Genomic DNA, 12434 nt, shown 5'->3' on the forward strand with positions numbered 1-12434 from the left:
CAACAGCTACAAGGTAATTCGGAGGCATCCATTCAAGGATAACATGCAAAGGCTTCACAATTCCAAATACATTGCAGAAAAAGATGCACAGTAGCTTGGGTATGAAGGGAAGTTCTAGTGAAATGATAAAAAAAGATACACAGATCTCTTTCACATCTGGTTTTGGAAAGCAGGAAAACATATAGATATCAGTAGACCCATTATGCTGAAATGTTATACACGGATATATAAAAAAGAGGATCCTTTTGGCCTGAGATTAGCATGAATAAAGCTATCAAAGAGACCTGGAAAGAAAAAAAAATTAGAAAAAAATAACTCAGAGCAGAATAAACTAGTTGCTTTTTCTGCAGCCTCACTTACAAAGCAGCAATGCTCTGTGGGAACCCCATAGAGCATAGAGATGAATGCAAAGAAGGGATCAGTCCTGTGGTAAAGTCACAGGATTAGAGTTCTGACTTTGTACACTGTATCAGAGTGTGAAGAACACAAGAAAAAATATCTCAATTCCATTACATCTCACATTGGTTTTAATGCAGTTCTGAAGCCTTCGTGAGATCTATCAGCTCTGTGGACTACATGGACAACATAGCTCAGCAGGTAGGAAGAGGAAGGACCAGCTCCAGAGAACCTGTGCTGGAAAAAGTTAAAAGCATTTTCAGGATTTTTATGGGCACATAAGTCCCACTGGCACTTTTTAATATTCTTTCCCCAGAGCAAAAGAAGTCTTACTGAAGCTGCAACCAGCCAATATTGTTAGAAGGAAAGATGCAGATCTTGTAGTGAAAGTCTCTCTCAACTGCAGCTCAAGCTAACACTGTTAGCATGTGCCACTGTCCACTGGAGCAAAAAATATGCAAAGGGCATCTCTGAAACACAGATCCTTTTTGCATAAGTAATCATAACACAATGGTGGTTCATTCACAAAGAGTAGTGAGTTGAAGACATACACTCTAGATTATAGACTCAAGTAGCAGCTGAAGGCATGAAAAACTATCCTTGTATTGACCAAGGGCTGCTGAGCCATTTCAAAATGTATTATTACATGAGAGACCTGTTTCAAATTTAGTGGGTATGCACTGTGCTGTGATAGCATAAGGAACTTTATTCAATATACTCCCTGTGTGAATGCATACCTTCAGCAGAGCTACTGGAGATGATACACAAGTTCTTACACATCTTGCTTCTCTATGGAGATCATGTAGCCCCTATAATTCAATTTCACAACTCAGAAAATCACTGATTTAATCTGATTCTAACCCAACATTATTTAATTATTGCCATTGCTATGGAAATTCTGAAAGCAATCAAGAAGCTGTCTGTGGCTAGCTATGATTAAATAAGACTGTCCATGAAAGTGAGATCAGTGGATATGTTCTTAACTTCTTTAAGGCCTAAGCTTGATGCAGAAATAAAAGTGCAGAGGTTCTGCCAGACAGGCTGCCCACACCGTGCCCTACAAGCTGTGCTTGTGGCCTGACATGACCCAATAAGCAGTGGCAACTACTGCCTGCATGACAAAACAGCATTCTCTCTAATATGACATAATCTTAGTTAGGGGTCCAGATGCTCTTATTTACCCTGCCCTTTGGATGCACAGAAGTGATGAAAAGTCCTCTGGCTTCTCCTAGAGACAGGACAAGCTCATGCAACGTGTGAGCACAGGCACACTTCAGTACACCAACATGGGTGAACACAGAGCAACCAGTGTCTAGGGAGCTGCCTGGGGGTCACAAGACTGGAGCTGCCTGGGGATGACAAGGGCCATCCCACCAACCCATCAGGAACCAGGGCAGCTCTGCCACTGGGAAACACCCTAGGGACAGGGATAGCCACTGAGCAGTCTGAAATGGAGTATGTTTTTCCTGAGCCATGGCACACTGTGTCAACACTAACCACCCACTACATTTTCCCTAAAGAGCCAGCTGCCTCTATGCAGCACACAGAGCTGTCTCCAGCTGGCAAAGGTATTCGTCAGTCATAGTTTTTGTAGCATTTCTACATTCTTTAACAACAATGACAAAACACCAGGTTGGCGACAGAGTGTGGTGGGTAGAAATGGATCCAATCAAAGCAAAGCAACCTCTCAGCCATGCGTATTATCCCATGGACAATAAATGTCTTTGGTTTTGTAGGTGCAGGAGGATTGGCTATGCTGCTGAGGGACCCATCGGGACCATGCTCCTGTGAAAGTTCTGAAGCCAAGGAGGGTGCAGGGGTAAGTCTCCTCTCACCGTGTCCTTGTGGGAGGCACAGGGATCTGCACTGTCCATAATTCTTGATGGACCCCATACTCACTGGAGATAGTGCATCCTATCTTCAGGTGCAAGGACATTGTCATGCTGGGAGTAGTTTTGCAGAGCAGACACCATTGGTGTAAACTGCATTCTCTTGGCTTCCCCAGGGCCTCTTTTGAAATAGCTACAAGTCCAGTGCCACAGTTAGGATTAGGATTATTTTCAACAAAAGTGAATCTCTTGAAGAGTTTGGTTAAATAGTCCTGGGAGTTCATGGAAGATGGTGTCAAACCAATGCTCTGTCCTTCCTCACTGTCAATCAGTCTCCCACACATCTTTCCTTGCATGTTCTATTGTGTTCTTCTCAGGCTCCCCTGCAAATACTGCTGCCCCACCTCCTTCCATCTGCTGGACAGCTTCCTGTGAGCAGCTTGTCAGCATGAGGAGGGCAAGTGTCTGAGAAGCTTTGCCAAGTGTCTTTTCTGGTAGCCTGGTGAAGTGGGGTGGCACATAGAAATGTTGTTTTGCTGGAAAAGCCATGACAGGAATACTCCTTTTTCTTTGTTGCTCTCACTGTGGTCGTGTGTAGCCATGTGTTTTCAACAGCAGCAAATGAAATTGTCAGTAAGGTAAAGAGTGGAAAGGCAGTGAATGGGCAGATGAATTCCTGCAGGGCCAAGATCCTCATCTTCACGGTGGCCAACATTGCTGGAGAATTTTTTGTCTGAAGCCAAAAACAACCATGTTAAAAACTAGAGCTGTCTCCAAAACTTTTACATTAGACATCTCTGAAGATGCAAACTTGAGTATACATAGGTCATATTAATACCTAAATTTATCTTAATCTTTCACACTTTTAAAAATTAAATTAAACTGCATTCTAGGCTCTTAAATAGGTTCATATGGGACTGATGAAGCATATTTCATACATATACTATAAAAGTAAATTTGATTGGAATTTTTAAAATAAAATTAGTTAAATTTCTTTAGAGAAGCATTTAAAGATAAAATGCAGTAAATTTGTGTAATCTTCTGGTCTGAGAGTGAAAACTAGTGTGAGAAGTTCACATCAGCTACCTTTAAGATCTTAAAGGCCTCATTGAATAATTGACTCAAGCATCTGCATAACTTCTTTTTTTGAATGAGGGAAATGTAAACACAAAATACGTTTTAATTTTTCTTACAATATTTACTTCTTCCTTTTACTAACTAAAAAAAATAATTTTCTCAAAATCCAGATTTCCTACAGGCTCTATTTTTTTATTTTTGACAGTGCTGATAAAATCAAATTATTCTGGAACAAGATAATGTTTAAAAATAGCAAAATAAAACAGATCTACTAATAACAAATACAAATCTGACTACATGTACTACATTCTAAACTGTTAATTTAGAATGGACAGCATAAAACAGAATTTCACACTCCTGGGTATCAAAAACAACAACGATATTAAGGGTTAAATCTGTATAAAGCAGCAAGTCAATGCATCCTCAGAGATTCCAATCAATAATAAACTACTTTTAATTAGGGAAATAATTTATAACACAAGCAATAAAAGTAAGGTCTAAATTGATAGTGCAAAAAAGTCAAAATGAAACCCCTTCATGTTATGGCTAAATCAGGTATTTAAATTATTCTGGTCAGAGCTGGAGCATGGACTTGCACAGGTATTCCCAGACATTGTGCCCTGGTTGCTATCAGTGCTCTGCTCAGTGTAGCTGCTCGTAGCAGCTCTAAGTCACAAGCAGGTCCTCTAGGGCTGCTGGGAAAGCTCTCAGCTGGAGTTTAATCAGACCATAACATTCTCTAGCTCAAGTTAAGGTCATACTTAAGGAAGAGGGGGAAAGTGTTCGATGACTCTGGAATGCAATTTGGTTTAATAGCACAGTACCTCGAATGCTCGGGAGTGTAACATCACACAGAACAAAATCTGATTTAGCATTGTTTCCTCCTTGGTTTTGAAAAAGAGGTGTCATTTTTTTCAATGAAGATCCCTGCTGAAGGAAGAGGTTTAATGACATAATTTTGCAAAAGGGAGGCTGACTCAGTGTTGCTGCTAATGTAGCGTGAGCAGAATCAGCAAAATGACAGCACAGGAAAGTCAATAAAGTCCACGAGAGTATCCTTACCCATGTGGAAAAAGGATTAATTTAGAAAATGACAAAGAGCTAAAATTTTCCTTAATTAAGTGTTAACAATTTGTGGAAGGGACAATCCTGTGTTTGAGGCAAAGATTATATGGAGCGGTACTCTTCCAAATTTGCTGAGAGAGATAGGATCCAAAATATCCTATTGTTAAAATGTCAAATGGGCAATGCTATTTGCATATAAGAAAAGTATCAGTTCTAGATCCACTCCAAAAATAATCTATGCACACCTAGTTGCAGTATTGTTTCAATAATATTTTCAATTAATAGAAACAAGAAAGTGAAATCCTCATATCTGTGTTATTTTCAACAAAAAACTTACTCCAAGGGGAGGCCTGGGCCATCATAAAGTTCCCTTCCCTTTAATGAACTATTAAAAAAGAAACAACAAGCTACACTTAGGTTCTGACTGCGCTATTGACTGTATGGTTCAAATAAATGGTAGTTAGTGTAGCTTTCAATTAAGTGTGGAAAATTCTTACATCAAACAGATAATGATGTTCATAACCAGTGAAGACAGGATATGGATCAGTAAAAAGTACTACATTTGGAATACTCTCCCTCTCCAGAGGGGAATTTGTAGTCTTCCCTAAGAGACATTCCATGTAATATGCTCTGAACAAGCCAAATTAGACCTATTGTTGAACAAGACAAATTTTGTGAGTAATCTTGGAGGGGTTTTTTATGTTTCTTCCTACATTTCTAAATAGCAAAATGCTGCCTCTTCATCGTTGCATTGTTGCATCCTGTTATGCCTGCAGCTCTCTTTAGACTGGAGGTTCAGAATACAGTGTACTTTATTACTGAGCCATTCTTGCAGCTTTTGCTCAAAGTGTGTATGTGTATGGGAGTAGCATAAACTGCAGCTTGTTGTCTTTATATTTCCACCATTATTGCTGCTGAGTGGTAACAAGGAAGAAGATGTACATGAACAACATTTGTTTTTTCTCTAATACTGCTGTACAGGAGACTGAGGGGTTGTCTTGGTGGACAACTTCTAATTTCAACAAAACCTTTGGGACCATGGAAAAGATCAGCAGTAGGCTGAATTTGTCTTTCAGTGCTAATATTTTGGTGTCATATTTTATCAGAAACATAGAACATTAATTTTCTTTTTCATCTGTATTATAAAATATTTTATCACCAAAGAACCTAAGTGAGTCCGGAAATTTATGGAAAAAATAATTAATTTCACTGTAGAGCTGCTTAAAAACAAACAATTTAAGCAGATCTAAGACATGCCCCTTCCCCTCATCCTCCCTCTTGTCCTGCTGCCATAAATGTGTTGTGGATGAAAACTTTCCATATAATTCAAAATAGCAGAGGCTTTTATATTTTCAGCACTCTGTATCAGTTTATAATCAAAGTGCTTTTGCTGCATAGTAAAAGTATCTGAAGATTGAGAGGCCAGACAGCAAAAATCCCTGACACCTGGAATGATTGGGATCTTTCAAAGTGTAAGCCTGAATGGCCTCATATCCCCTTCTTCCTGACTCTTCAGGCAGTTTCAGATAAGTCTTGCTGCCATGCCCACCATGACCAGGTTCTTCTGAAATTCACTCACAGTATGCAGCAAAACACCAAGGCAAGGTACCAGCAACTTCAAAGAGCAAAATAGTTTATTTTCTGCAACTGATGCATTCCCCAGCTGGCTCCTGCCTGCTCTCATCACTGCTTTCCCAGGCTGCACTGTCTATCCCTGGTCCTGTCCAAAGCTGACCTCATGCTGAAATCAGCAGAGCTGGGCAGGGTGGTGGAGAGGAGAATTCATCTGAGTTACTGAACCGCACATCACAGCACATGGCTAAGAGCTCATTCCAAATTATTTCTGCTAATTGCTCTCGACTGCATCTTTGGATCATCATGGAGGCAGGCAACATTGCTGAGGGAAACCAGAGACTTACCAGTCATTCAAAGTGATAAAACATTATGTTTGACCTCTGGCATTGTAGTTTTATTTTTGTGACTCTGCATAGAAACTGTCTAAACTGAGTAATAACACTGTCAAGCTGTGGCACCTGTGTAAAACATGCCCCCCCTCTACCTCCATATCCAAAGACAAGTAAGATTGCCTGCTCCAACAGTGAGTTACACATTAAAATGCACATCAGTTTTGTAGTGCAGAGCTGGATTTCGTAGTGCAGAGTGTGTATGTAATCAGCAGACCTATTATCAGGTTCTGGTATCATCTTATTATAGCTTCATTTTGCCTGATTGCACTTCTGATGATCAGAAAACACAGTAAAGCTAAGACCTTAGCTTACTGCAGGGACAGCCAGTCCTTCAGCCGACCTTAGGTTTGGTCACTGAGCCTGTTTCCTTTTTAATTCAAGAAAAGGACACATCTTTAGGAAGCTTATTTGAGGTGAAAAAAACCATATTCTTAGTTATAAAACAAAAATTTCTTCTTTGAACTATTATCCACTTCTTTGAAATATCATCTACTTGTCTCTGATTTTCTGAGAACCTTTAGGTAGTCTTGGTTTTCTCAGTCATTTCTAGTGTTGTCGTCCACTCTGCAGCAGACAACACATTCCAGTTAGAGACATTTAACACCATTGCAATAACACTAGAAGGAATAAGCATCCAGCTTTTCTCTTGTGAGGGCCTGGTAAAGTGTACTGAGAAGGCAGCTTAACTGCTGAAGATTAGCACTTCAATGTGCAAAACTCAGAAGATCTAAAGGTCGAGAATTTGCAGGACCATTTACTTAGACTGCAGCAACATAAAGGTGAAAATGTTAGGAGTACGGGAAGAGGGTCCTGATGTTCTGTGTAGTAGGGATTTCAGTCACTGGAGGCTGACAATTCCCCATGTAGGAATCAAAGCAAAGACAGAAGGATTTCTCTTCACTATTGCCAGAGCACATCTGTGATAATCTCCAGGAAAAGATGTCATGACAACATATGCCTTTCCCCATTTGGTTCATGTTTGGAACAGAAGTAACTACTGTGCTGGCTTTGCCTAGCAATTAGACATACAGAATTTAAGAAAACTGACCTGTTTGTGAGGCTGCTGCTTGTGAGGTGAAAAGGCTAGGAACATTAACAGGTAAAGTTTGAATGTTATTGTTTTTAATAATTATAGAAGTTGCTTAGTGTAGTATTAGTCATCAGCTTTTGATTCTTTTTTTCCTTTCCTGGTTAAAGTTTTGTGTAATGTACTTTTCTGCTCATCACATTTTCTTGTCCCAGACACAAACAGTCCCTCAAATTCCACTGACAGTTCTTTCAAAATCCACCTTGTCTCTCTCCACGTATTCATTTGAAGGTCTTTTTTGCTATGACTGCAATCTATTCTAATCAGGCTTCTTTTCTAATTTCTACTTTCTACATAAATCCATGCAGGTGTTTAAAAAACATATTTTTCACTCTTTCTCTAACATACTTTTCACTCTTTCTCTCTCACTAGATTTCTTCACAAGATCTAGACAGGCCTATTGAAAGTCTCTGATAACATTCTCTTCATATTTTTACTCTGCTGCAAGTCCCAGGTTCCCACCCCGCTTAGTTTCTGCTAAAGCTCAATTTCTGCTAATTGTTCCTCTTGTTTGCTGTCACTTTTACTTCAGTCCACTCTCCTGTATCTTCCACAGTTGCTCATGTCCCTTATCAAACTCTTTTTCCTGGGGTGACTCTGGCCACAGTTTTTCCTGCAGGGGCAGGAAAGGTCTCTGCAAATCAGCACCCATTATTGCCTGCATTTTGATAACATCATGGGCCAGATAAGAAATCACTATGTTGAATGAGATAAACTTACTAAAGAAAAACCTGTCTCAAGTCCAGGTCTCCTTAAACACTTTGGACCCCTCTAAGAGCTATGGCATAAAAACTTCAAGCTCCTTCTTCCATCACAGTTTTGATTTAAATTATTTCTGTGTTATCTTTCATTGAACTACTGGAATTTATAGTTATATTTATAACTCAGTTTTTGCAAATACTACAAAGTTGAATAATCAGTGAAATACACTATGTATGGGTGTTTATGTGTAGATACTTAAACATTTCTGGACTGTACATTTTGTGAATTGCCTACACAAACAATTTGACCAGCTCTACAGTACTTTCTTTTAACTATAGAGCCTAATGTATTTAAGCTGCTGCAGGACAACACTGCTTTATTCTCTGCAGACAACTTTATTCTTTGTCTTGTTGTTTTTATTGTTCCACTGGTAGTGAATAAAAGGCTGCATCTGTTCCTCAGGAAGGACTTAATCCAAAGCTTACTGAATGCATTGGAAGAGTCTCCATTGGGCTTTGGATCAAGCTCTTTAGTTCACAAATGCTTTTTGTGAGATTATGCTATTCAAGTATTGTATAGAAGAGTTACAGAGGTTCCCTATTTCTAAAATAATGACTGCTCTTTAAATCTTTTTTGCTATGCCCACTCTATCACAGGAACAATACACGATTGTACATAATTGTTGCAGTCCTGTAGTCCATGTTTATCATGCCAACCAGTTGATATAAGTGTGGAATATGTAATGCTGTGGTAACAAGTACTGCTGTATTGATATGGCTCTTCCTATGGAGACAGTAATTCAAAAAATATATTGAGATTTACTTACTAGCCTGAGGATGATCTGGTTCAACCAGGCAAGCTGGACACGGCAAAACATCTTTGAGGACTGCCTTGTATTGGTGTTATTGATAAAGCTGAGTTGAAAGAGGGGTTTGTAGAATAAAAGAGGGATACTACTGAATGGAATTTTTTCTACCGTTAGGAAAAGGAGCAGTCTGAAAAGAGTCACAAAGGGGAAGTCACAATAGGGGAAAAAAACAGGGGCTATTGTGGGTACAACGAGGCAAAGATAAGGCAGGAGGAATCAAAGCAGAAACACTAGCTGAAGCAAGACTGTAAAGAACTTTAAGTGAAACTTTACAGCTCCAGATTTGCAATGACTGCATTTTCAGCCAGGAGGGAAGATCCGTCAGTTGGTTATGCAGTGGCATTCCTGAAAGCTGCAATAAAATAGATTTTTTCCTTAGAATACTACAGGTACTGAATGCTTATTTGGATTTCTTGTGAAGGGAAACTAACAATTCCCATGCATTGAAGAGAACATGATGCCAGTGAAACTTGGCTGTTTCTTCAACTGCAAAGCAGGATAACTTTTTCACGTGGGTGTAGATGACAGAAGCACTTAGTGCTGGGTATTACTCCTGTGACATAGTTGCTCACAGTAAAGCACACTATACTGTGTGGTAAATGTTGCAGGGTTGCACACGTAGTTGTTTGTACGCCGGTGGTGACTCAGATAGTTTATGGAACCAATACTAAAACATTACTCACTCAAGGAGTCACATTTAAACCAATGAGATTACTCATGTTGTGAGTGGCTGATAAAGACCTTGCCAAGCTATCCCACCACATAATAGATGAGTGTAAATGAGCCTGTTAGCCAGGTGAATAACTTCAGAAAGGAATTTTAAATTTCATTCTATGTATGAATTTTTTCTATTTGAACTCCCTAACCACAGATGAGGTCTTATAACCTTTTGCCAGCTCCCACTAACTGGGACTCCCTATCCTAAAACTCATCACCTCATACAGACAAATAAGGGAAAGTGACTTGCCTTCAGTCACATCACAAGTCAACAGCAATGACAGGAATAGAATTCTCTACCAGCAGCTCCTTGCCTCTGTAATTCACAACATTTAATCCCTGCACTGAATATAAAGCATTTAAGAATGTGACCCCTAAATTTCCTACAGCTCTTCTGCTAACTGACTGGTGAATCTCTGCATTCATTAGCTTTATAAATGCACAGAGAATACACTGAAGTACCATTTTCATCTCACACACATCATTACAAGCTGGTGAATTCCCTCATCCAGCTCATCCCCATGTTTTTCTGCAGTCAGAGAAATAACCAGAACCACAAGAAAAGGAAAATTAATCTAATCACAAAATTTCTGACTGCCAGTCTAAGACACTTAAAAATCTGCATCCCAAGCAAAACTCATTTTTCATATTCAGTAGAATGCAGTGTGGAGGCTACCATATCAAGCATCACCTTTCAGGAGTGCATTTTGTTTAATAAATGTTATAAAAGTGCCTGGCATGTTCAGCATCATTACCACAGTATTTTCCTTCCATTCTTTGTTCTGCATTGCTCTCAGCACATTTTAGGGTTCATAGAGAACATGAATACCGTGCTGGGCTCTAAAGAGCAGCCTGAAAAAGATTTATAATAGAAAGAGGTATCCTCTTCAAATTATTCTCCATTTAAGGTTCACTGCATAACAGTAAAAAAATCTGCCTCACTGAAACCAGGCTCCCCTATACTGACGAGGTCCAAAAGCAGAATAACTCTGTCTCCTAAATAAAGGAGAAGCAGCAGATACTGATACAGCTCCACTCTTTTCGCTCTCTATTTCTCTCTCCTCTCCTCCAAACGTCTTTGTCTTTAATTTCCTTCTCTTTATCTCCCCATCCTGAGCTTCCCTGTATCTCTTCCCCTTTCTAACTCCAGGCACTCTTTGTTGGCAATAGTTCCATCTTCTCTCTGTCCATGGAAGGGCACACATCTGTACAGAGGCAGATTGCAAACTAGGTCAGTTTATATGGCAGAGATAAAAAGAGCAGGAATAAGAGCCTTTTTGTATAATAACAAGGTCTCACATAAGCACGTGGCCTGGTTGTCAGAGATACTGAGCATCTGCTGTTGCCACTGACTTCGGTGGCACTACTCCTCATGTCCACAGGCTGCAGATAGAGAAAAACACCCTCAGTTTTGCAGTCCCTGCAAGCAGAAGTTCAGATACACAGTCGCAGTTCCTTGATGTTCTCCAAGACTTCACATTAATCTCAGGATCTGTTTTTGTCAATTTTTCCAACATGTTCAGCACAGTCTTAGGATGTAAATTGGTCAGCCATTGGAGGAGGAATGAGGTGATACTGGGTATAACACCTTTTTACTTCCCAAGCACATAAAACAGGCCTGAAATAGAATGACAAGTGAGGAACTGTCATGTGAGTGTTAAAAATAACTATCTTTCTTGATAAATATTTGGTTAAAGCAGTAATCTTTATAATCTTCCTCCTTTCAGAGTTTTTAGGACAATACCAACTGATCTTGTAATTCATTATTTAGGTAAAGGTATTTTAACATTACAGTAAAAATAAGGGAAGACTGCACTCTGGCAAAGATTAATTGCTCCTTCCCCCTACCTGCAGCTCCCTGTAATGCTGTAAAAAAATTACAGAGCATTAACAAACTGCATCAGTCTCATTTGCTATACTGCTTTACTTAATGGAAGAAAATCTGTGCTGCAGTCACATGCATCAGTCCAATCTTGTATGAGTCCAGATAGCAGGAAAGGGGCAGAAGGTAATTGTTGGAACAATAAGATAGAAGAAGAGGAGCTCTAAAATTCCCCATTTGACAATGTAACATCATAAACTCTGGTTTCCACAGAGTTTTCTCCAAAGTCCACTACTGCCAGTCTCCAAAACATGGGGCCATTAGAAAGCCTGGTACTTGGCAATGCTTATTTTAATTATGATTCTGAGGCCTGGAGGCGACCTTTCTTCATGGTTCTGAAGGTTTTCACAAGAAAAAATAACTTATTTATTTCCCTTCCCCCATTCCGATAACTGCATTATTCTGTTTCTAGCAGCTGAAGTTCCTAAAAACCAAATAAAGGGTGATCAGACCTGTGAAACATAGAAAAAGGATGCAACCTCCATGCTCCTTTTCCTCTTTCCTCCACATCCCCATATTGCCATTTGGATGGCATGCCTATCTGTGGGAGCACAGACTCTTGCGCCTGCAGGGCAGGATGGTGGGTAGGATCAGCAATGCATGTCCATGCACAGGTGCAGCTTTCCTTTGCTCCCTGCCTGCTCTCTGCAAATAGGCTGAATGAGGACACACTGTGATTCTAACACCTTATCCTAGAAGGACAGAGGCTCGGAGTCCTGTCTTTGGGCAGATAACGGCATTGCAGACATTCCTGGGAACATTCCTGGGTGGTGCAGCTGAAACACTCCTGTTCAGAGCTGATCTCTCTTCCTCCTTCCTGTGCCCCATGCTAGTGGCAAGTAAA

General features: G+C 39.9%; 1 protein-coding gene across 2 annotated transcripts in view; it reads left to right on the forward strand.

The window, feature by feature from the left end:
• Nucleotides 1-12434, forward strand: part of PALM2AKAP2 (PALM2 and AKAP2 fusion) — a 267097-nt gene that overhangs the window by 158005 nt on the left and 96658 nt on the right. For both annotated transcript variants that reach the window (XM_050986883.1, XM_050986884.1), the window contains one exon: nucleotides 2133-2215. In XM_050986883.1, the coding sequence (XP_050842840.1) occupies nucleotides 2133-2215 (83 nt within the window). The remainder of the gene's footprint in view (nucleotides 1-2132; nucleotides 2216-12434) is intronic.

Source organism: Serinus canaria, chromosome Z, assembly GCF_022539315.1.
Source record: "Serinus canaria isolate serCan28SL12 chromosome Z, serCan2020, whole genome shotgun sequence".
NCBI lineage: Eukaryota > Metazoa > Chordata > Aves > Passeriformes > Fringillidae > Serinus > Serinus canaria.